Here is a 25,605-nt window from a genome sequence, read left to right on the forward strand (position 1 = left end):
TTGTTCTAATATATTTTTATGGGGATAACTCCATCCCTTCGCTCAATATCAAATATAGTTTCCTTGTCAGCAAATAATCTTCAAGCTAATGTCGAATATTGCATATCATAGAGTTTTTGAAGGTTCGTCAATGAGAAGTCAACGTGGGACTTACATACATACAAAGGTCCATGTGATACACTGACTAAACAGAACTCTCCACGTACATCAGTAGACCATACATCCTCAATCAACGAAGCTAAACATCCTTAAAATGTTGACAAAAAACACTAACATTGGTAAAATTGATACAGAAATAAGAATCTTCGTCAGAGAAACCAGACGTCTTCTGAATCAGTTAGATAAATCACAGTCACTGTAATACGAAACACAGATAATATATGAAACACGTTTGCATATGTTTTACAGTCAGCACAACAAAAACATGGTGACGTCAAGGACAAGCTGTAAGATAAGCACAGTAGACGCCTATATCAAATGGCGTATTCCCCCAAAAGACTGTTGAATCTCCAACAGGTTGTTTATTAACTGGAAGGATAAATACGGCTCCGCGTGAATAAGCCATTCATCGTCATCCAATGCAGTTGGTGTAAACATCTAAAATCATTCTTCGTGCCATGGCTATCTCATAAACAAAACGGTGTCCGAAAATACAACCCACACTTGCTGTCCGTTCACACACAGACTTTAATCAAAACATTTACAGCGATGACCAAAAGGTTCCACGATTTGACAACACAAATCAGAATCTGTCTGATCTCACAAGATCTCAGCATATGACGTCCGTCCATGTAGCATGTTTGGTTTGTCCTCCCATCGTTCAACTGATAGTCCGTTGTTCAGCATATGTTTGACACACTGTACCTTGTCATTCATGCGACCTTCATACGCATATCTTTAACACATTGCCTGCTGTTTTTCAAGAGTGCAACATTACGTACAGCCAGTTTATTCCCCAAATATTTCACTCGTTATCATAGCCAACATGTCTTTTCAACAGAAATGATACTTAGTGTCAAATACTACGTCTCTTGGTTCTTTGATACCAAGACCGTTACAGGAGGCCATGATAACCTCGTAATGTTCATTCAAGGAGGTCCGGTATAACCAGCTTCAAAACAAGCGACAAATATATCATCCAATCATCCAGCAAGATTTCCTACTGATCACTGGGTTCACCTCAGTAGGATATTTTCCAATCGTTCCATGCATACATCTCTCTCCCTGGAGACGTAACAAGATAAACTCGGACTTCCTTCGAGAATACCTAGTGCCATCGCAGTGGCAAAGCGTATCACAGCCACACTGTCCCCGGGATGCATCCAGAGCCCAGAGCAAGATCTGACATGGATGCTTCACAAAGAAGGAAACTCACACGCTCCACCATAGCACTGTGCAGTGTCTGACGTGGTATTGTACCACTAGATAATATCATGAACGGTATTTTAATAGTTTGCACTGCCACGAAAGGTAGTTCTGAACTACCCAATTCAATGCATGGTTGTTCACAAATACCCAAAGGCATGGTATTTCACCGCTATCCATTGCTAGTATTTGTAGTTCAGCACTACCAAATGTCATGCATGGTCGTTCACCGCTACCCATTGCCAGTATTTGTAGCACTATCAAATGCATCCATGACAATTCACTACTACCCAATGGTGTCTATGGAAGATCGTCCAAGTGCCGTGTATGATCCGGTTGTTCCGTGTAATACCATCTGTCCGTAAGATTCCCAGTACCAAACAAATAGTAATCCTTGGGGTGTAAAATAACTGCCAACACTGGTGTCTCCTTGTGGGTGAAAGCAACACTATAGAGAACATGTTATGGATGCAGGTCAGGATGATGAGGTGTCTGCCGTCTCTCCAACCAGCCAGTACGTTGTCTGTGATCCCTTCCCTGAAACAGATAACACAGTCATGTTTCAAATTATCAAAGAATAATAGACCTGTCGTAAGGGGCGACAAACGGGACTGGAGGAGACAACGTAGTGATCAACAGCGTGAGCTTCGATCTACGTAATTGGGAACTGATTTGTCAGCTAAGTCAGCGATCCTGACAACCCTGAATTTTACTTCAAAATATCAAAGAATAATGTGGTTGCCGTAAGAGTCGACTAAGTATTGGCCAGGTTCGCAGATCTGGTTGAGATGAGTCATCGTACCGAATTGCAAAAAATCGATACTCATGCTGTTAATCACTGGATTGACTGTTCCACACTCAAGTATGTACAGACATATAGGTGTAACATTGCTGACTGTGGCGTAAAATTAAACTCACTCACTCACGCAAAGAGTAATAAAGAAGGTTTCTGTAATATGAAATAGATTCACAGCATCATGATCAAAAGAATGTCATCACAGTTGATGTGTTTGAATAGAAAGATTTTAATATAACAATCAAATAATGACTATTTAGACTGTATTAACATGACAGATTTGGTCGATAGAAGTGTGTAGAGAGTTTCTAGGTTGAACCCGTGAAGGTACCGGGGTCGAATAAGCCTCCATCAACCCATGCTTGCCATAAAGGCGACTGTGTTTGTCGTAATATGGCAAATGGTGAATAACGGGATCGGGTGGTCAGGTTCGGTGACTTGGTTGACACATGTCATCGTTCCGAATTGCGCAGATCTATGCTCATGTTGTTGATCACTGGATTGTCTGGTCCAGACTCAATTATTTACAGACCGCCGCCATATAGCTGGAATATTGCTGAGTGCGGCGTAAAACTAAATTCACTCACTCACCCCATTCAAGGTTGATGTTTAATGAAGCGTTCTTATCATGATCTGATGTGATATATATTATTAACGCAGTAGTCAGCCGTACGCGTATGATGAAGGATTAAGTAACATGATGATCGGGTGAGTGAACACACAGGTATTGGCAGTCTTTTAAAGTTAGTAATGCACATGCACGTGATCTAGAATCGACCAAAACGTCGAACCGAAAGAGAATGCATTCACTTCACAGGGTGTTCAGTAAATTGTTTTCCCGCGGTTTTGTATATTTACCTTTCTTTTGTACCTGTGGGCGGTGTCGTAGCTTAATGGTTAAACATTTCTTTCTCATCATGCTGTAGACACAGGTTCAATTTCCCACATACGTACAATATGTGGAGCACATTCCTGGTTTCTCCCGACATGATATTGCTGGAATATTGCTAAAAGCAGCGTAAACACACTCACATTGATTCTCCATTGATTACATAACAGTCTATAATACAAATAACTTGCTTCTTCCCTGATACACTATCTCTATTTGATTTAAAATAGTGTGAGCATTTATTTCTAAAAAAAGATAAAAAAAAGAACAATAACAACAGGCGTTAACAGGAGGATGTTGACGGTTAACGTGTTTTCTGCCGGCCACGATGGAGCAGACTGTGATTGACTGTGGCAGCAAATGAGTGAAACGCTCATAAAATACGGAACATTGTCTTGCCCACATTTTATCAGAACATGCTCCTTGGATACGCCATCATTGGTTGTTTACAAACACGGGACAGCTTGATCATTCGGAGTGTTTCGTAATGTGACACTTCTTAAATCGTCCTTATTTGTAGAGCAGCTGAATCGTATTCCAGAGAGTAGTCTATACGATAGCGGAACCAGGCCACTTTTGACAAAAGCATTTGTAAAGCTTCATTTATTAAATAAACATATCGTGTATACTACTCAGGGCCTGTATGTCTGGTTTGCTAAATGCTGGGTAAATGCCTGTAGATCTAAAACCTCCGAAATTTTTGACAGAATTTCAATATAATCTCTTAATTATTCCATGACCACCTATATTCTCCACGTCTCGTCTTCTGCTTTTCTATCAGGAAATCCCCTGATTACACTAACACATACTGAACGACTTGTCGTTGGAATACTATATGTTCTAACTCAGTGAGTGAGTTTAGTTTTACGCTGCCTTTAGCGATATTTCAGGAATATCATGGCGGGGGAAGCAGAACTAGGCTGCACACACCTGGGGATTCTTTGTTACAAGCTAACGCTTTACCACGACGATACTGGTTTAACGGAGCCATATACAATCACAGTGCACACTGTTGCACCGTTACTTAGGACCCTCAGATATCCGGACAAATACTTCGGGAAATATACACAAGACACCGTTCATAAAACTGCAGTGACGTCTTTAACATGAGCGTGGGGTGAATCTAGCAGACCTTCATAGACTAGTATTTGTCCTTAGATAATAGACGTTAGACGTATTTGAGCGTATTTGAGCATAGGTCGTCATCGTTATGACCGTACCTTCAACTTCAGATAACCTATGATTTGTCCGTGGTCAGACCAGACAAAATTCCACATGTTCAAAATATCTCCTCGATTAGCGTGAATGCCAAGACACCACTGTTACCGTAGTTTGGACGTGTTTGACCTTAGTACTCCAAAATACACCGAAACTGACCCTATTGCTCCGTTGTGTTGACCGTAGTGCACCTTCGTAACACTTCACTACAATGAAAATACCGTCTGCTATATTAATCACAATGGTCCAGTAGAACAACGCCTGAAAACTACAGCACGCTGGGCAGTTCCATACGACATAATTAAGTCATGTGATATGGTCTTTACTGTAACTATGTACATTTGTGGACCTGTCACTTACTTTCATCTCCACTTGTCCACGGAGTTCTACATCAAAGGTTCGGAAATGGTCCAGCACGTCTTTGGTTTGTTGGCTTACGTGGATCTTCAAAGCTGCAAACGATTGTTTCAAGTTAGACAGCATCGTGAATATGGAACTTAAATGGACGGATATTTTTATTTCTATTCCATGTATTCCAAAAGGAAAAAGTCTTGCTGAACATTCATGTAGACCATAAAACAGTGTATGAATGGACGTTATTTAGTAGACGTTACTGAACACTCACGTAGACCATTAGACGTCATTGAACACTTACGTAGACCAGTGTATGAGTAGACGTTAGTTACTAGACGTTATTGAACACTCACGTAGACCATTAGACAGTGTATAAGTGAACGTTAGCTAGTCGATCTTAATGAACACTCACGTAGACAATTAGACAACGTATGAGTTGACGTTAGTTAGTAGACGTTATTGAACACTCAAGTAAACCATTAGACAGTGTAGGAGTGGACGTACGTTATTATTAGACGTTTTTGAACATTCCTGTAGACCATTAAACAGCGTACGAGTGGACATTATTTAGTTGACGTTACTAAAAACTCACCTAGACCATTAGACACCGTATGAAGGGCATTAGTTAGTAGCCGTTGTGGAACAGTCACGAAGACCATTAGACCTTATTAAGCACCCACGTAGACCATTAAACAGTGTATGAGTGAACGTTAGTTAGAATACATTATTGAACACTTGTTCTTTGCCCATTAGGAGACAGTGTGTGAGTGGACGGTATTTAGTACACGTTATACTACTCAAGTAGACCACTAGACAGTGTATGACTGGACGTTAGTTTGTTGACGTAAATGGACACCTACGTAGACCATTAGACAGTGCATGAACAGATTTGAACACTCTACTGAACACAAACGTTGACTATTACACAGTGAATGGGTAAACGGAAGTTACTGAAAGCGTATGTAGGCTATTTGGAAGTGGGTGAGTGGAAGCTACTGAACACTCGTGGAGACAATCTGACATTGAGTGAGTAGTCATTTCTGAGACTTACGTAGACCGTTAGACTCCATCCTCGACGTAGTGTTGACTGTGTCTCCAAAGAAACAGTACCTTGGCGTCTTGAGTCCTACCACCCCAGCACATACACTACCTGAAACACATCATACACTGAGACGGGTAATAAATCATCATTTGTGAAAGTGTACGTCAGTTGTGTTAAATACCGCGCACACCATTCAACTGTATGAAGGTGATTTGTGTGCAATCAAGTCAGAGGCCTAAATGCATCACGTTGTGGTAACATATCAGTGTGCTAGGTATAGCCATGTGCTTGGGTTCAGATTCAATACGATTGTTGTCATTCTACATCGTTCAGGTGCAATACTGCTGAATGAGGCTTTCAATATGCTCATGCTGAAGCCTGGGTTGTTCATTCCACTCTACTTTGAACAGAGAGATGTGTAAATTGTTATAAGTAAATGTAGGGTCAAATGACTTGATTGAGAACCCTGAAACTGACGGAAGAAATACAATCTTAACCACTTACTTTGTACATACACATCGAAGTTGTCTATGTCGAAAGTAAATTATTGTGAGATATGAAACAATAAGGTGACTGAGATACTGACACGGTATATGCAGCAAATTAAAGTTCTTTTTTACATTTTAAGACTGATCTATGACCCCCTGACCTCTGAGCGCCTATTACACTGAACTTACATTACTCGAACATGGTTGTTTGTCAGGGTTTAACCAGTGTCGAAATGTACTGTCGTCTTCGCACCTGTATGTATGCCTATCCTTAGCTTTAGATGTTCATCGCGTCTATGACGTATACGGAAGTGTTTTATAGCATTTAGCAGCGCTAGAGACATTCTTGCGATTTCCCGAGCATGCAGGTTTCTGTTTAGTCCTGGCATACCCGATACTACCAGTTAGGCATCGCCTATCGTCTCCACCTGTAGAGAAAACAAAACAAATCAATGTAGTTGACAGCAGGGCAAGAATGTAAATAGAATGTTTGATCATGCCAGCTTTTATCACCCCAAACTCTGTTCAACTGGACATGTTGTTTGTGAGATCAAACGATATCTCCTTGGAGATTTTGTACAATGCACTGACAGTGCGATGACGTCATGAACTTGATCACGTCACAATGCTATGAGATGGCTACACTACAAATCTAATGGCAGTATCAGAGAAAATGAAGGAACAGTGTCTTTTTCATGAAACAGACTGAGTCTCACCCGCGTGTCTTCTGATATCAACCGCCGTTTTTAAAAGTACAAATATTGTGACTTGTAACTCGGCAAATCTCGGATATTTGTAACTTTATCAACTCGTGTTGATATAATTGTTATTACTAGAGATTCTCTATATATCAGTTACATCTCTGCCCCGATAACAGTGAGTGTTGCAAACTACCTGACCATAAATGCCACTTGCTCAAATCACTAATCTATCATGAAAAACTACATCATACTATAAGGCGATATTCTATAAATATCAATAACACGGCCTAAGAATGAAGCATTGATATATCATACACGGAAATCAAAATGTACAAAGTAAATTTCTGCTATGGAAGAATATGACCAGACACTAGTCCAGGCACAGTTTAGTGCCAACACCGGGCTTTGTGTCCAGACTCTTTTAGTGTCAAAACTGTTAGTGTGCAGTACACAACCCTGTGCACTTAAAAGAACCCACAAATCCGTACGTAGATGACCAGATGGTGGCCACAAGAATACGCACAAACACCTAGTTGCGAGTACACCAACGTGTAGCGAGCATGGACTGAAGCAGATATTGATTCGGTTCATACTTAGCACATACAGTGATCAAGTCATGAATAACAGAGTTTTTATTGAAGATACCACTTAAAAACTGTCCACATCTGAAAACAAAAACAGTAGCTTAGTCACTTGTCTTGAGTTCGTATATATTCTGCCGAAGTAACTCTTTTTGTCAAAAACGGCCTCCATGCTGAAGAGTCCGAGAGCTTGTGTGGTAGCAGCAGTTGGAGATCGCACATGGAATCCTTGAACTATTCTTACAAAGTATCTTTGCAACCTGTCTAATTATTCTATTTCTTGTCTTGTGATGTTAGCCCACAGTTTGCACGAATAAAGGGCACTTGCTAGGATAATATGTTACCAGATTTTAGCACAGACAACTGGACTAAACTGCTACCCGAAGATAAGCATCTTTGAGAGATGCTATAATGCTTACAATTACACGCTCGAATCGCTCTCTCACTCTGCTTTTCGGTGTGAACTGGTGATCCTGCGGTGATTGTACTATTTTTACAGGTACGTGAATGTCATTCAGTTTATAGTAGGGTTCGCTGATATCCTTCTCACCGCCCTTGAACACAAGAACGCAACTCTTATCTGGGCTGAAGCACAACCTCCACAGGCACGAATAATCATGCACAGTGTTCAGTGAAGCCTGCAGTCCATGATTTGTTGTATTGACCAGGGTCGTGTCGTCTGCGTACACCACTAAAGGTACATGAAGTAGTATAGGGAATGGGGGTTTTAAAACACTTTCAAGAAAAGTCTCTACAAAGCCTTATTTACTAAATAAGGCTTTGGTTGGGCCCTTAGCTCTTGCTACTATTACCCCTACTACAAAAAAGTTGGCGGTAATTACTGTGCCTATGTCACGTTTATGTCGATGAAACAGTTTAACGTGAACCGCCTACGATCACTTTGGTGTTCGTAATAAAGGCTTGCTGGGCTTTTTGTATCCCCTGTTCTATGTACTTTTTTTTCTCGTCCTCGCTGATAGCAGACTTACGAGACTTGGATCGAATATCTTGTTTCATTCCGTTATATTTTGTGAGTTCAGAGAGGATTGAACGAAACTCCTATTCTGAGATCTTACTGTCAGAGAGTGCCGTGGAAATACGCTCACTCACTGTGTTCAGCTTTGCTTCAGCCAGAACCCTGATCTCGTCGTGTTTCAATGCCTTACGATGCAGTCTGCGTGATACTAACTTAAGCGCCAACCCTAACACCCCTGTCATCCCAGCCGTTATTTCAATACCTAGCACTATAGGTGCGGCCACGATGGTAGCTAACAACCCAACACCTGCCGCCCCTAGTCCCATGCTGGTTGCCATAAGGGTAGTGTCAGCCCCGTCCACGATATTGAAAGCTCTATTGTACTTCTTACATAGTGCTTTCCGCGTGTCACGGTCTTGTTCTAGCTGGCGTTTCACATCACATAACTGCCTCAAGCGGAACCCATCTACGGTTTCCAGCGTCTTCGCTACTTCCTCTACGACTGGGTACAGACCCATCCTATAATATATATTATGAAAGATATTTTAATTGGGTTTCAGTTAAAAGTCTATTAATGAATTTGAAGTCTACAAGATCTAGACCATCAGTTATGGTAATAGGTGAGAGTTTAATATAATTTCCTGTTGTAATAAAAACCCCACTGAGGCTTATTAAGCGGTTTATATGACCCCCAGAGGTATCCCGTTGTATAACAATACGACAATATTGGTCTAGGTGTTCGTCAAACCAGTGTATTGACACCCCGTGTAAAATTTGGTGTACTCTTGAGGTGTTTTCATTGTCTAAATCTAAAAATAAGACTTCTATGATGAGTGTGAAAGGGGTTAATATTCTATCAACAATGCTATAAGCATTATTGCTAAATGTTAATTTATTTTTTTTTTCTACAGACTTTAACCTATTTTTTTCGTAAAAAATAGTTCTCATGTATAATTTACTCTCCGGAATGAAATTCCCGGCCCAGATACCGTTGTTCCTAATCTTAGTGATCCATATATTTGCGTCTAATGTGATATAAGGTGAGGTGAGTGTTAAGTTGATCAGCCATTTGGGTTCTTTAAAATCTGATAACGACACCCGTCTGTACACGTTGTCTTTGAAGTGCAGGATATATAAGGTGTCTTCCTCACCAGGCTGATCGAATCCCTCCGTATCTCCTAGGTCGTTAAGCGTAGTGTTGGGACGATGACTGGTCATTATTATACTATTACGATATAATTTCCAACTGGTTTTCTGATAATAATTCAGGGGTGAGCTTCATACCCATGAAGTGTATGTTGTCAGGCAGGAAGATCTTGGTTAGTGATATCTTGTTTTCCACGATCACGTTGACCCCCTGCAGACTGGTGTTGGAGCCGACACCTACCCGCACGTAAACGTTGCAAACTTGATACTGGTGTCGTTTCCCCCACCCGAATTTGATCCCCTTCACGATCTCGACATCATTCCCCGATGGTTCCCCTAGGTAGACTTTGATGATCAGTGTTGAGTTTGCTGGTAGACTCTCTAGTATACTGACCATGCCTTCGAATTCAGACACCAACTGCAATGTCACGTTTTGTATGGCCGGTTTACTCGATAGCATGTGGGCTGCCATAGTGTCGAGTGGGCTGACGACTACGCTACGTCTCTGAGTTGGGACGTAAGCCACGAGCAGGGTTCCATTGTTCACGACTTTGTTTAGGTGGTTGTCTTTGTTTTCCGTGAACACGTAGGGGGAGCCGAGCCTAATATTGAGAAACCAGTCGTTATCGGGTAACAACACCCACTTGTCATCTTCGGTGAAGACGAGCATATATGGCTTGTTTCGGGCGACGGTAGTGCTCTCAACATCGTCTAAGTCGAACAGTTTACCCCCGAACGATGGGTATATTATCCAGTTATTACCGGTGTTGACAAGGGCGTACTTAGTGTTGACTGTTGCTCTTGTGGTATCTACTATATCACTTAGGGCGTGACTTCAACGCGTTTGTAAATGTTGTTTTTCAGTTGCAAGGCGTACAATTTACCATCTACTCCGGGAGCGTCGAAACCGCGCGTGTCTCCGAGGTCGGAGATCCCGATATTGACGCATTTTTTCACTCCAGGCCCTTGTGCGCTGGTCATTTTACGTGAAGAGTTAAGCTGAGGTATCCTATATTTACAGGATTATGATTTATATCTAACACCGATATTATCAGCTCAGGTATGTTGCCCTGGGTTAATCTCTTATACTGCCGTGGTGAAAACGACTCGGTTCTACCGTCGTTGTATTTCTCAGTTTTCACCGGCACTGCTCTCAGTATAGTGGAAGGGTGACCTCCTTGAATGTTGTACGTTGTGCTCACCTGACCGAGATGAATGTACAGCTCTCGGTACGGTACTAGGTCGGGTAACTTTGTGCCTGTGACGGTTGTTGTTGGTTTTATCTCGTCAGGAGATATACCGAGTATCCTCGCTAATGGTCGGCCGAGCCTCAAGGGGTTTCTTCCGTTGTTGATTAACACCACTGTGCCGTTTGAGTCGTTCATCTTGAGTTCGGCTCCCAGTGGTTTGAAGACCTCGTCGTTTAGAGAGCACACGCTGTAGTAGCCGTCAGTTATCTGGCTGCGAGTTCCACTGACGAACAGCTTATTGTTGCTGGCGTTGATGTTAGTCCATTGCGGTAGGTAGGTGATATCGCAGAGTGCGACTTCGAGTTGGCCTGGCGTGTTATCGATCGCGTGCGTCAGCTGAACGGCCTCACCGCTCGTTATTCCTGGAAGTGTTATGTACATATTATAATATATAATTTATATATTATAATATGGACTTAGCACACTTGAAAATCGTGGTGGTAGGTAGTACAGGGTTTAAAACAACCTTTATTAATATCTTTGAAAACTATATCGTGACCGTTAATAACGCGCAGGCGGTGGTAAACTGGAATCAAAACCCAATGCAGTTTTGGCAGAACCAACTCAACTTTGCTGTGTGGTGTGCGACGACAGGGTCGGGTGTGACACTAGACTACGGTATAGACGAACTGAGTAAGGCAGTAATTTTGTTTCATATTTATTATCAAACGAGACGAATATTGAAGGAAATAAGTGCTCCTCTTCCCCAAGATAAAGCGTGGAGTATGACGAATAACCCCTATGATAAACGCGCTTATGAACGTGTTTGTGGGGAGTTTGAGATTCCAACGAATAAAGACTTTCGCCTTCCTGGTGTGAACCATGGTCTCGGTATAGTTTACGTGTACTTCTACAGGTCCGGAACATATATAGCCGGTTCTGCAGATGGTACATACAACCCAAACCGTCATACATTTACAGGCCCCACAACGAATGAAAAGATCCATGTCAGCTACATAAAGCAAACCAATCCTGATGCAGCCACAGCCTGGACTAAAATGATCTCAAAAACATCGAAAGAATTCACTCGTGCTGGTACAATACGCTTGAACGACTCGATTCGAACGTATGTGTGGGCGCTGTTGGGTGCGCAGTCGATGACGCGTTCCAACATCCTCGGTAAGGGAACTGCTTACGACGCTCAGAAACAGTTCGTTGCCAACGTTGAGGATGCTATCAATTCTCCAGTTGATCTCCATCGACCATCGACCATCGGGCCATCGACCGCTACCAAAACGTGTTAGAATACGCCAGATCGAAAGTCAATTACGTGTTCGGCGTGGGGCTGTACATGGCTCCGAGTGATATGCAACTGAGAGTAAAAAAAGTGGTGGGTTATAACAACAAAATAGTCATAGCCACGGCGGATCAAAAGTTGGGTATCAACCTCGATATTAACACCCCCTATATCCCACATATCCCACCACGTGAAACGGGTATAGTGGCGCCACCCCCGGAGTCTAAAGTTCAACCAACACCACAGGAGGTGGCCCCTCATATTCAGGCCTCCAATCAGCAGCATATTGATAGTAAAACGGCCCTGGTGGTTGGTGGGGTAGCTTTGGGGCTTATTTGGTTAAAAATTTCTTAGCCGCTACGTACACCAGACCCGCCACGGCGACGATGGCTGCCCACAGGTTTTGACTGAGCCACGTGGCAGTTTTAGCCAGAGCGCCCAACAACCACAAGACGATACTACCCAGGATGCCGGGAAGGGCTTCGGCGGCTTTACCAGCCAGTTTAGCTAGGCCTTCCCCGAGTTTTTTTATCCAGTCTTTAACACCACTTGAGGTTCCGCCACTTGGGGTTCCGCTACCGGCAGGCCCCACAGTACCCCCTGTCAGTGACACCACCAAGGTTGATATAATGAAACCCAATGCAGTCAGAATGCTGGCGATGGTGATCCCTTGCTCCCGGAACAATATCCGAATCCTGTCTGCTAACGTGGTGTCTCGGTAGAGGACTTGATTGATGGTTTCCCGTATACGGCTGACCTGGGATTGAAGCTTTTCTTTGAAGGAGGATGCTGTCTCCAGCCAGGTCTGCCTTTCCTCTTCCAAATTACGTATTCGTTTCTTGATGGTGGCTTTCAGAGCCTCGTCCTCAGTTTCACCGAGTTTGGTCTTTTCATAGGCGATGTGGTCGTCTATCACGCTAATTTTGGCCGTGTTTTTCGCGAGATGTCCGCGAATGGTTTGCATCGTCAGATCCAACCCCCGCAGTTCCCGAAAGGTAAATTCGAGACCCGGGAAGGGCTTGTTCTCGTAGTCGGCCAACACCTTTTTAATATCATAAGTCATGTTTTGATCTGATGTGGCGTCCCTGATGTCTTGCAGACCTTGACGGACCTTCGGAGGAAGCTTAGGTCGCGCGCCACCGTAATCTATGAAACCTAGTTCATCGCGGATCAAGTCACTCCCATGTTTACTACCCAATGTTGATAAAGCAAGCGGTTCTCTCGTGCGTTTATTCACGAGATCGATCTCCGGGTGAGTCTTCAAACGCAGCTTGCCATTGCTATCGATGGTAAACTTGGAATAGTCTCGCCACAGCGGCTTGAGTTTGGATTTATTTTCAACTGCGTTGGAATAATCGTCGACGGCCTGCCACGTGAGTGCGCCACCTTGCGAGAATGAGGTCTCCTGGTCATCATCGAATGCCTGGGCACTATCGCCCCGCATATCATCCATAGGTATGTCTTCATCCATTAGTATTAAAAATATATTTCCTTTATATAACAATGTACGGCAGAAAATTAGATCCTTTCAGAAGATTGAGAGAGCCATTAGGAGCCAGAGCCGTGCGCCAGTCGGTGACCATCACCAACAATCCCAGCAAGATAGACCAGAATCAAACTCTGCTGGTTAGATTTGGTGAGAATGACCTCATTGTACCAGGCACTGTTCGACTGGCGTTCAATATCACGTTGACCTCCGACAACGACAAACGCGAGCTAGTGCGGAACGTGGGTCGAGCTATCATCAAGAAAACGACCGTCAAGATCAGCGGTAACGAGGTGCTGAGCATCGACGACAGCGACGTGTTTCACTGCTACGGGGATCTCTGGAAAAGCGAGGGAGAACGAGTCAATGATGTGTACCAGGGTATCAGCAAATCAACCCGGTCGCGCATAGGGTATGCCTTCACGCCAGACCAGCTAGACAAGCTATCGGACGGTGAAAAGGCCATCGCTCGAGCATACGGGAATCGATTCTGCGTGCCGCTCGACTTCGAGTTGCTCACGGGACACGCGCCGTTTTACCAGGCCGCGCTGGGTGATAGGCTCGAATACGAGCTCACGTTTAACGACTATAGCAAAGTAGTGCGTACGCCGAACGGTGATGAGGCCAGTTATGCCATAGACAACATCTCTCTGGAGTTCGACATGGTCACTAGCCCGGAGCTGGCCAGGCAGGTTCGAAGCCAGTACTCTGGGAAGATGGCTATCCTGTACGATCGCGTACTGAGGCATAGATCAGTCGTGCGAGATAAGAGCGACACTGTGTGGAATATCAACCTGAACGTGCCGGCGCGATCGATGAAAGGTATCCTGGTCATCCCCGTGGAGGATTACGAGCCATTCCGGAGGGACAGCGAGAAGTTTTTCAACCCCGAGATTGAAAAGGTGGAAGTGACCATCGAGGGCGTGCCCAACCAGCTGTTCAGTCATGGTATGAGACCACACCAGCAGTGGGATGAGATAAAAAAGCTACCAGTGGGGACCCCACATTATATAACAAAGGACCTGGACCTCGGCTCCGTGCAGATCGGTGAATACCTGACCACCAAGTACGCCCTATGGTTGGACATGCGATCCACGGATGATGATAAACTGCACGGTAGCGGGCGCCGTATAGATAACGGCAGCGAAGGGATAACCATCCAGATTACTAAGAAGGCTCAACCCGCTGGTAAGTTGAAATTATATCTGTACGTTATTATGGACGCGCAACTTAATATAGACAATGGGAGATTCGTGCAAGCTATCTACTAAGTGGGGGACACCCCCACACCCCCAACTACCCACTGACCCACACTGCGCCATAGTGTGCGGGCAGACTGGCTGTGGGAAGACCGTTTTCGTGTTGGATATGTTGGAGGGTTACTACAAGGATGTGTTCGATAACATCGTTATCATGTGCCCTACTCTGAGCATGAATAAAACGTACGCGCGACCTTGGGTGATGACGGACCCGGACGTACACAAAATCGACCCTGGAACACGCCTGCAGGACTGGTTGAAAGCTCTTCACGAGAAATTTAAAGGGGAACCGACGCTGTTTATACTGGACGACTGCAGCGCTAATCGCGAGATAACAAAAGAGAGAGACATGCTATCGTACCTGGCCTTCTCCGGCCGGCATGCAAATCACAGCGTCTGGGTGCTAATGCAGAAGTTCAACTCGGTGTTGAAAGACCTCAGGGAGCAGACGCGATGGGTGGCCTTATTTCACTGCAAGGACAGGGATTCGTTCGAGGAGTGTTTGAGAGAGAACGATGTGATGAGCAAATTAGAACGGGAACGGGTGAAGAAACAGCTCGCTGAAACTAAACACGCTAAGCTCGTGCTCAAGACCGACCAACCAGTAGCATATAGGGTGTGCTAAAGCTAAGCAAAGCTAAGCAAAGCTTAGCAAAGCTAAGCAAAGCTAAGCTAAAGCTAAGCAAATGCTAAGTATAGCTATGATATTTGAAGTGTTTGTCGTGTGCAACTTAACCTTAATTTCTCTGTGTTTTGTCTGCATCGGGTATTATATAGTTAAAACTAAATCTTACTTGTTATATTATAAGATGGAGTGTGAGGAATTGCTCGAACAATTGTTGGTACCTGGGGTCTCCCCCACTGATGATAAGCGAGAGAAACTGGTGGCTTTGGCTGTTGGCGGCAAAGCCAAACATTACTTTGGAGACTACACTCCGGATAAAATTCACAAAATGTCAGCCGAAGAAATCGATAAGCTGTACGCTAGATACGAGTCCCGGCTCGGAGCAGAAATGACAAAGACAATAGGATCGGCTATGACCCAGATATTCACCGGTATTGTGTCATACTTCCTTCCCATTCCACCAGAGCGCCGACTTTACCTGTGGGAGGACCTCGAGAAAGACCCTTTTATCGAACACGCCGTGAGCTCTATCAGCTGCGAGCTGTACCACAAATATGGCATGTTGTTGGCTCCAGTGACGGCGGCGATTATCACGGCAAAGCATTGTCAATTTGAGAGAAAAAATAATAATAATAGTATAGATGGATGCTGCACAGGAAACCCCAGTGGGGGTACCCCCCACAGTGAGGGAAACCCCCACAGTGAGGGAAACTCCATTGGAGGAGACCCCTTCACAGGAACCCCCAACAGTAACCAGGCAGAAGAATCCTAAGAGAGTAGCTGCCGGTAAAAAACGGTGGTGTAACGAACATAAAATTATCAACCCCCGACTGTTGTTGGCTGTAGGCGCTGCCGTGGTTATAACATGGTTATACGTGGGAGTACCATCCCACAGTGAAGTGGTACCCCCCAACAGTGAGGTAACCCCCACTGTCGACCCGCATATCATGTTATAATTTTAATATTTTTATATCATATATATAATGTCTGAGGGGAAAACGTTCGTCAACGACGCATACCACGCCACAGTGGTCGCCAGTCTAGCCGTAGGGTACGCTCGGTTGACTAAAATGGTGCTTAAACAACCAACTATCAAGCTAGATTTCAACCTGCAGGATATGGGTATGCTCATAATGAACCTTGGTATGGCGATGGCTACAAAAGACATCCTAGTAAAACAAGGGATAATACCTGAAAATATAATGAAATAAATATAGGATGGCCACGATAGCTATGATGGTCGGTGGGGCGTTAGTGAATGCCCTGGCATTTTCCGGGAGTAATTTCCTCTTCTCGAAACTACGAGATGACCACGCGGCTGAAATACAGGAAGAAAGGAAGCGGCACGATCTCGCTACTGAGAACTTACAAAAGGCACAGGCCGAGTACGCTAAAAAACGCCTCCAGAGGATCGATTTTATTAACGAACAACTCCAGCGTGAAAACCATGCCGTTCAAACATTCAACGATGTCGATGAAGCAATGAAAGAATACTACCTACTAACTGGTAAACGATTGGAACCGCTCAATAAACCCACACTCGCTCAGTACTACACACCATCCAAGGGGCAAATGGATCGTGAACTGGGCTTCTTAGTGTTGGGTATAGCAGCTACTGCGTTGGTTGCGAAGCAATTAAACTAAATACCCATATAAGTAAACATGAGACCCGCTCCATACCGATGCGAATACATACTTATGGGGAAGACCGAGGCCTGTGGTAGGAAATGCAGGAATCGGGGGTTCTGTTGTTTCCATATGGGAAGTCCTAACTACACGTGTTCTGTGTGTGGTATCGGGGTTAAAGGGCACTACTGTCTATGTAAAGCTCACGGAGAGAACGTAGTCAGACATCAACTCATCTACGAGAATAAAAAGGGCTACATAAAAGAACGTAGGCGACTGCTCAAGATAGACTCCAATTAGGTGTAAACTATGACTACTGTACGCGAGCTTAAGCATATCACAAAACACTGGGTATTCTCGAATACGGAAGTTGAGATTACTAGGTTTAGCGAAACAGCTTGGATACATGGGACCTCGCTGAAAGAAGACTTACGAGAATTGGTGACGAAAATCCTCACCTAGTTTTGATTGGCGGCTCTCTTAATACCAAATAAAATATTTACAATACTATATCCAACAGTGTAAGTACTGGATTCACTATATTTTTTATCAATGTGACCCAATTAGACATTGGTTCTCTTAGGTGTAAACACTATGACTACTGTAAGCGAGCTTAAGCGGGTCGCAAAACAGAGAGGTGTGATCGGGTATTCTCGAATGCGGAAGTCAGCATTGTTGAGATTACTAGGTTTACAAGCCCCTACGGTAAAACAATTAAAAGCTCAAGCAAAACAGCTTGGATACACGGATTATTCAAACCTGGGGAGAGCCGGGTTAACCGCATTGTTATCACATGCCCCCGTAGCAAAACCTCCCACTGTAAAACAACTGAAAGCCGAGGCACACGATTTGGGTTTAGGCGGGTATTCCCGTATGAGAAAACCACAGCTTTTAGAATTATTACGACAGAATAGAGCTATTGACCTACAGTTCGTGCGCACTGAGCGCGCTGTAGGCAACTATTTGAGAGGTTGGCGCATACACGTTGACAGAAACATAGACATTACAGATATCAAGCCTCTGATAGCTGATAAGGTCAACCAGGAACTAAATAACCTAGGAAGTATCAAGTTTCAGATCACAGTGAAAATGTCGCTCCATAAGCAGGTTGGGAGTACCACTGAGTATGTTCAGCCTTACTTCCGAGGTAAACAAGAGGTTGTCACACATACAGAGACCATTGGCGCATCAATCGATACCAGTTTTCAGCAGATACGAGAATACCTAGAACGCTACACACACTTGGGGTCTGGGTGGGCTGTAGATAAAATCGATAATGTCTATCTAGACATAGCTAACTACGTACCATTCAGAGGCGGATCATACCTAGCCTTGCCCCCCTACTATAGGAACAAACATGCCATAGTAAACGTTAAGAATAGAGGAAACGATTGCCTGAGGTTAGCTATCAGGTCAGCCTTATTTCCAGCTGACACTAATCCGAACAGGTCTTCTAATTATCCTCAGGATGATGGGCTCAACTGGGATGGTATAGATGAACCCACCCCCATATCCCAGATCACTAAAGTAGAAAAACAGAATAATCTGGCTATAAATGTCTTTGGGCACGAAGGTAACACAACAATAGTACACAGGGTCAGCGAAGTGAAGGATCGCCAAGTTATCAATATATTCATGATCCAGCGAGGTGACAAGTATCACTACACATGGATAAAACACTTTAGCAGGCTGTTGTATGACCAATCGGCACACAGAGAAAAGACCCACTTCTGTGAACGATGCTTACATGGCTTCACACGAGCTGATTTATTAGAATCCCACCGGGAGGATTGTCAAGGTGTGGGGCAGACGGCCATACGAGTCGACATGCCTAAGGAAGGTGATAATCTCCTAAAATTCGGTAACCACAAGAACCAAATGTCTGTGCCTTATATCATATACGCCGACTTCGAAGCCTTGGTGGTGGGGGATTCCCCCAGTGGTGCCGCCGGCGAGGCTCCCAGTGGTAGCTTTACCCACAAAACACAAGAGCATAAAGCCTGTGGGTTTGGATACATTGTCGTCCGTTGTGATGGGGAAACGAAAGCTCCGGTAGTGTATAGGGGCCCTGACGTGGCTGAAAGGTTTCTAAAGTGTTTGCAGGAGGAATAAAAAATTATTAGGAATACATTGTATAGAATCGCTCCCATGCGTATGACCCGAGTCGACAGGCTAGCTCACGCTAGTAGCACTAACTGTCACGTGTGTGACTCACCACTTAACGGTGATTCGGTGAGAGATCACTGCCACATAACTGGTAAGTATAGAGGAGCCGCTCACAGCGCGTGCAACCTCAAGCTTAAAATCAACCCTAAGACAATAAACATCCCCATTGTCTTTCACAACTTGAGAGGGTACGACTCACACTTGATCGTGCAGGCCATCGCGAAAATCGATGGTAATATAACGTGCATCCCCAACAACATGGAGAGATACATCTCCTTCAGCTTAAACGGACTTAGGTTCATTGACTCGTTTCAGTTCCTCCTGTCGTCACTCGACAGTCTGGTCAAGGCCAACAATACCTTCCCTATCACCGATCGATACACAGACGCCGAGACTAGACCCCTGCTTATGAGGAAGGGTGTGTACCCCTATGAGTACATGGATAGTTGGGTCAAGTTCACTGAGACCAGACTACCCCCTATTGACTGCTTTTATAGCAAGCTGAATGAGGCGTCCGTCTCACGAGATGATTACTCGCACGCGACTAACGTATGGAATAAACTGGGTTGTAAGAACCTGGGTGATTATCACGACCTGTACTTGAGGACAGATGTACTGCTGTTAGCCGACGTGTTTGAGACGTTTAGGCGAACGTGTTTCAAGCAGTATAAACTCGACCCCGCATGGTATTACACCAGCCCAGGTCTGTCGTGGGACGCCTTGCTTAAAAAGACCGGAGTTAATTTGGAATTGCTCACAGATTACGACATGCACCTATTCATTGAGAAAGGCTTGCGAGGTGGGATTTCCATGGCATCCAAACGATATGCGAAAGCAAATAATCAATACGTGAAAGGTTACGATCCTAACAAGCCAACCAATCACATTCTCTACCTCGACGCAAACAACCTGTACGGCTGGGCCATGAGCCAGTATCTACCTACAGGGGGATTCGAATGGGTACCCCACGTTGATGTTATGGAGGTTGCACCAGATTCGAACAAAAGTTATATCCTCGAGGTTGACTTAGAGTATACCAAGGAATTACACACATCGCACAACAGCTACCCCCTGGCCCCCGAACGTATGAGGGTTAACCCAGACTGGATGTCTGAGTACCAACATAACTTGTTAGGTGGGCGTGTGACAGACGTTGAAAAACTCGTGCCTAACTTAATGAATAAGACCAAGTACATCGTTCACTATCGCAACCTACAGCTGTACCTGTCGTTGGGTATGAGGCTGACCAAAATACACAGGGTGCTCATGTTCGACCAGAGCCCATGGATGGAGCCCTACATCAGAATGAACACAGACCTACGAAAAAAAGCCACCAGTGATTTTGAGAAAAATCTCTACAAGCTCATGAACAACTCGGTGTTTGGTAAGACTATGGAGAACCTGAGGAAACGCGTGACCGTGAAGCTGGTTCGGTCGAGTGAGGAAGACAAGCTCAGGAGATTGATAGCCAGTCCGGCATTCAACCGTAGTAAGATATTCACAGACAACCTGGTTGCCCTACACATGAAGAAAAGCCACATAAAATTCAACCGGCCTGTTTACGTGGGGATGAGCATCCTCGATTTATCCAAACACCTGATGTACGACTTTTACTACAACGAGCTCAAGAAACAGTACGGTGACAGGTGTGAAGTGCTGTACACTGACACGGATTCCCTGCTGATGGAGATTCGAACCGAGGACGTGTACGAGGACATGAAAAAACACCTCGATTTATATGACACCAGCGACTACCCTAAGACCCATGCCATACACAGTACGGTAAATAAAAAGGTCCTAGGTAAGATGAAGGACGAGTGTGCTGGCACGCCCATAGCCGAGTACATAGGTTTGAGACCTAAGATGTACTCCATACTGAAAGCCGACAATAGTGAGATCCGGAAGGCTAAGGGGGTTAAGAAGTATGTGGTGAAACAACACATCAAACACGCCAGATTCAAGGAAGCCCTGTTCAAGACCCGTACCTTTAGGCATAAAATGAACACACTTAGAAGTGATGGACATAAGATATACGGACTGACTATAAACAAGACGTCCCTGTCGCCTATGGACACGAAACGTTGGATAGCTATTGATGGGATAAACACATACGCGTATGGACATGAAAAAATTTGAGGCAATTTACTACAGCCCGCGTGGGTACTGGAAAGGAGCTAGCGCAGTAGATAAGCTAGCTAAAATAGCGCGAGTACCCCCGGAGGAAGCCAAAGCGTGGCTTGAAAAACAAGCCCTGTGGCAGATCTATTTGCCGGCACCACGCTACGTGCCTAGAAGGAGGTTCGGTATTCGGTTCACCAGGCAGACCTACTGTTCCTACCCCACGACAAGAGGTACAAGTATGCCTTAACCGTAGTGGACGTAGCCAGTCGTTACAAGGAAGCCGAACCCTTGACCACGAAAGATTCGGCCCAGGTAGCCAGAGCATTCGAACGCATATACAAACGCAGTCCGCTGACGTGGCCAACAGAGCTGCAAGTTGACCCCGGACGGGAGTTCATGGGTGCCGTGTCACAACTGCTAGCCAAACACGATACAAAGGTCAGGCGTGGCACGGCCGGAGCCCATCGCAGCCAAGCCATAGTTGAGAGATTTAATAGGACTTTGGCTGAGCGCTTGTTCGGCCATCAGTATGCTAGGGAGATGGCCACCCCTGGAAAACGATCGACTGAATGGGTCACAAGGTTACCCAAGGTGGTGTCGGCAATCAACCATGAAGTCACCCGTCTCACCGGTAAGAAACCGGCAGACGCTATCAAACTAAAATCAATAGTTGCAGAGTCGGCCGCTCCATTGTGTGGGAAGGAGAAACAGATACCAGATAGGGCCCTAGTGAGGTATCTATACCAGCCGGGGGAACACGAGGGTGATAGCCGTAAGCGGTCCACCGATCCTATATGGTCAGTCAAAACTTACAACATAGATAAAGTGGATATGAAAGCCGACGAACCCAACTTATACTACTTGAGAGATGGGCCGGGTAGGGGGTTTGTAAGAGAAGAATTATTGATCGTACCGTACGGCACAGTGTTACCTCCAACACACGTTAAGTAGTAGGGGTAATAGTAGCAAGAGCTAAGGGCCCAACCAAAGCCTTATTTAGTAAATAAGGCTTTGTAGAGACTTTTCTTGAAAGTGTTTTAAAACCCCCATTCCCTATACTACTCATGATGTTGTCCAAGCAACGGACAAAAAGCACCCAACTCTTGGAATGCAATGATGTGGCCATGATGCAATTTCGTTTGTTCAATCAAACCTTTTACAATCTCCTTTCGCATTTGGTTCATTAGATTTACGGAATGGTTTTCTATAGTATGCCACAATCTTCCACAATACCCAACAGTACTAGACAACACTCTACAATACTCCACATTACTCTATAATACTCAACATTACTCTATAATACATTACAATACTCCGCAATACACTACAATACTCTACATTACTCTATAATACATTACAATACTCCGCAATACACTACAATACTCTACAATGCTACACAATACGCCACAGTAGTCCACAATTCTCAACCATACTCTACTGTACTCTAAAGCACTCTGCAGTACTCTACAGTGCTCTAGAATGCTCTACAATAGTCAACAATACTTCACATTACTCTACAATACTGTACTTATGTAGTTTATACTGACAGATTGACAGTCCGCCACAACCTTCCGAAATAAGCCACTATACTCTACCACATACTATAAGTCTACCACAGTCTACAATACTCTACAATACTCTACGATACTCCACTGTATTCCACATACTCTAGCATACTCAAGCATACTCTAAATGGCTCTGCTGTGCTCCTCAATGCTCTACAATACCCCACAATACTCGACATCATTCCACAATACCCCACAGTATTGCACAACGCTCTGCTATACTCAACCGTACTCTACAAGACTCTACCATGCTCTACAATGCTCCACAATACTTTACAAAACTCCACCATGCTCCACAGTATTCCACAAACTCGACCATACTAAGCCATGCTCTATAATGCTCTACAGTGCATAATCATCAACAATACTCCACAATACTCCACAATACTCTACAATATTCCACATTACTCTATAATACTCCACAATACTCCACGATACCCCACAACCACCAGAAATACTCCACAATACTCGACAATATAGAATGTAGATGAATTAATTAATTGAGAATGGAACTATAAATACGACACTGTTATAGATACAAATACAATCTCTCGGTTGTGATACGTCAGGGCGGGGTACGACATACGTTGAAAGGACATGATAAGTTGGTTCTATTTTGGTTGAGTAGAACATTTTGTTTTCTCCAAAGCCAGTACTTGCAAATAGTATGCAGAATCACGAAGAGTTATTGAGAGTGAGAGTGTTTTGTTTACTGCTTCAGTGATTATCACTGTAACAGCTTTTAGTGACAACACAACATCTCGGAATATTATGACGGAAACATCCTCAACGTTTCTTTCTGTTTCAATGTTTAAGTCACGAGCACAAACACAGATATAGTGGCAACCGACATATGTGAACAGATACAGTAGACAGGCATTCGAGTACAAGACAATTTGACTCACTTAAAAGCTTCCATCGGGGTGAAAACATTTAAATCCTATGTAAGCGTCAAGGCAAGTTCGAAAATATGGAGGACATTTCCAGATACGTCACCAGACGTTTCATACAATTTCCTGTTTGAATTGACAAGATATGTTCATGTGCCTGTACAGGTGAAGACCCGACATGTTTGTAGCCAGTGAAGCAGGATATGCTTGGTGTCCTCATCTATGTGGATCATTAGCTGACATTGATTCATTGCCTTATGTGAAGTGGGAATCATGCACTATCATCAGGGGCTTTGCATTAACGACTTGTACAAATCATTCTTCTGTTACTGTGTTTAATTGGACAACCCGTATGGATCAATATGGAACACTGTTGGTGACCTTCACAGCGACTTTACACACACGGATTTTTTTAGTTATTGTATAACACGAGGCCAGAAACCTGCGACGATCGGTTTCATCTGTTCACAAGTGGTATCAGCACACACATCTGCAACCGTCAACGTGTCTGAAGGCTATGGTGGCAAAGGGATACATTAAACATGCCCATTGACTGAATGTTCTTCGAATGCTTGGGATTATACCATGTTTATATATAACTGTGTACATTATAAAATATTGATCAATAGCAGATCTGTACAAATTCACTACGAAACCCCTGTATGATGATCTTTTACACATGTAAGCATAGCTGTATTACAATTACATTATAGTGAAACATGCTACAGTATAACTGTACATAATCGCAGGGGTATTATACCAAATATCTGTATTTCTTATACATTACATCTTACAAACTCCTCATTGTCAAGTTAATGGTCAACTGGTGGGGGAAGGTAGAAATATCATATAACAGTCACTTTCTTTCTGGTGAATTCTCATAGGTAATAAATGATGGACAACCTGCTGTAAAATGAACTTCATCGTCAACATAGTCACTGTCACTGTCACTGTCACTGTCACTGTCAATACATACCTTTAAAATCAGGGCTTATTTCTGCTTCACGAAGGGGAATAGATGAAGATGAAGAAGTGACAGTAACCCAGATACTGAAACTACAATGTAATCAGGATAAAAGATCCTGGAATACATCCATTGAATCGTTTGCGTTATTCAGATGTAACATTGCAATCCTACAGCGAGGCAGCCGGTGATACTGCACTAAATAGCTCCCCGTTCTTATTATTAGTGTTTTTTTTTTGTTTGGGTTGGTTGGTTTTGGTCAGGCGTCACTGCAAATCAGCTACGCATATGCATCAATCATACAGGGTGTGAAGTCTAGATCAGGTTTGACGATTGTCAACATGTGCATCCTGATTCAGAAACATCGTGTCCTCATGTGTGAATATTAAACCAACATGACTACATCATATCTACCTAACAATCTCATATCATTAACACACGGTAATGGTCGACTAAACACAAAACACAAAACATATTAACTCGACACCACACCTGGATACTATCAGGATACTTTGAACGAACGTGTTTGTCAGACAGCCACACGTCTCTATATAGTCGGAAAATGCCGATGAGACGTAAAACCCAACTCAACTCATAATATTTTTGAAAACGGAATCTGTTGTGTAAGTCATGAGTGCTATACACCTTTAAAACAGTACCATATATAAATAACAAAAAAGCAAACCTGTAACTATTTACAGGCTACAATTTCTGCAGGATTAATTCTGGTAAACAATCAATATTTCAATACATTCAATAAGTCAGATATTAAACGTTTACAGTTCCTGTGGTTTTCACAATCAGAAAGCTTTGAATGTATGTAAGAAATCAGAGACAATTATTGTCTCCACTAAAAATGC

The 25,605-nt window shown here is 43.8% G+C and overlaps 1 protein-coding gene across 2 annotated transcripts; it reads right to left on the reverse strand.

Annotated features, from left to right (window-relative positions):
* On the reverse strand, positions 1–24,848 carry LOC137260068 (atrial natriuretic peptide receptor 1-like). Of its 2 annotated transcripts, XM_067797761.1 has the most exons (5): positions 24,758–24,848; positions 6,406–6,580; positions 5,674–5,772; positions 4,629–4,720; positions 1–1,902 (listed from the first exon to the last, which is right to left on the reverse strand). In XM_067797761.1, exons 2-5 carry the CDS (start codon positions 6,539–6,541, stop codon positions 1,828–1,830), a joined length of 402 nt encoding a protein of 133 aa, XP_067653862.1. In that variant the 5' UTR covers positions 6,542–6,580; positions 24,758–24,848; the 3' UTR covers positions 1–1,827. The 2 variants fall into 2 exon arrangements, with proteins under 2 accessions (XP_067653862.1, XP_067653861.1); XM_067797760.1 differs by lacking the exon at positions 24,758–24,848 and having other exon boundaries at positions 675–1,902; positions 6,406–6,766.
* Positions 24,849–25,605: the final 757 nt, after the last annotated feature.

This window comes from Haliotis asinina, chromosome 13 (genome assembly GCF_037392515.1).
Source record: "Haliotis asinina isolate JCU_RB_2024 chromosome 13, JCU_Hal_asi_v2, whole genome shotgun sequence".
Lineage (NCBI taxonomy): Eukaryota > Metazoa > Mollusca > Gastropoda > Lepetellida > Haliotidae > Haliotis > Haliotis asinina.

What these genes read in the sequence shown, in the direction of transcription:
- LOC137260068 (XM_067797761.1), bottom strand. Translation starts at nt 6,541, where the DNA reads ATGCCAGGACTAAACAGAAACCTGCATGCTCGGGAAATCGCAAGAATG. An exon ending in GATGGAGTCTAACGGTCTAC is followed by an intron (nt 4,721 to 5,673) that starts GTAAGTCTCAGA and finishes AATCGTTTGCAG; the next exon opens with CTTTGAAGATCCACGTAAGC. An exon ending in GTGGACAAGTGGAGATGAAA is followed by an intron (nt 1,903 to 4,628) that starts GTAAGTGACAGG and finishes TATCTGTTTCAG; the next exon opens with GGAAGGGATCACAGACAACG.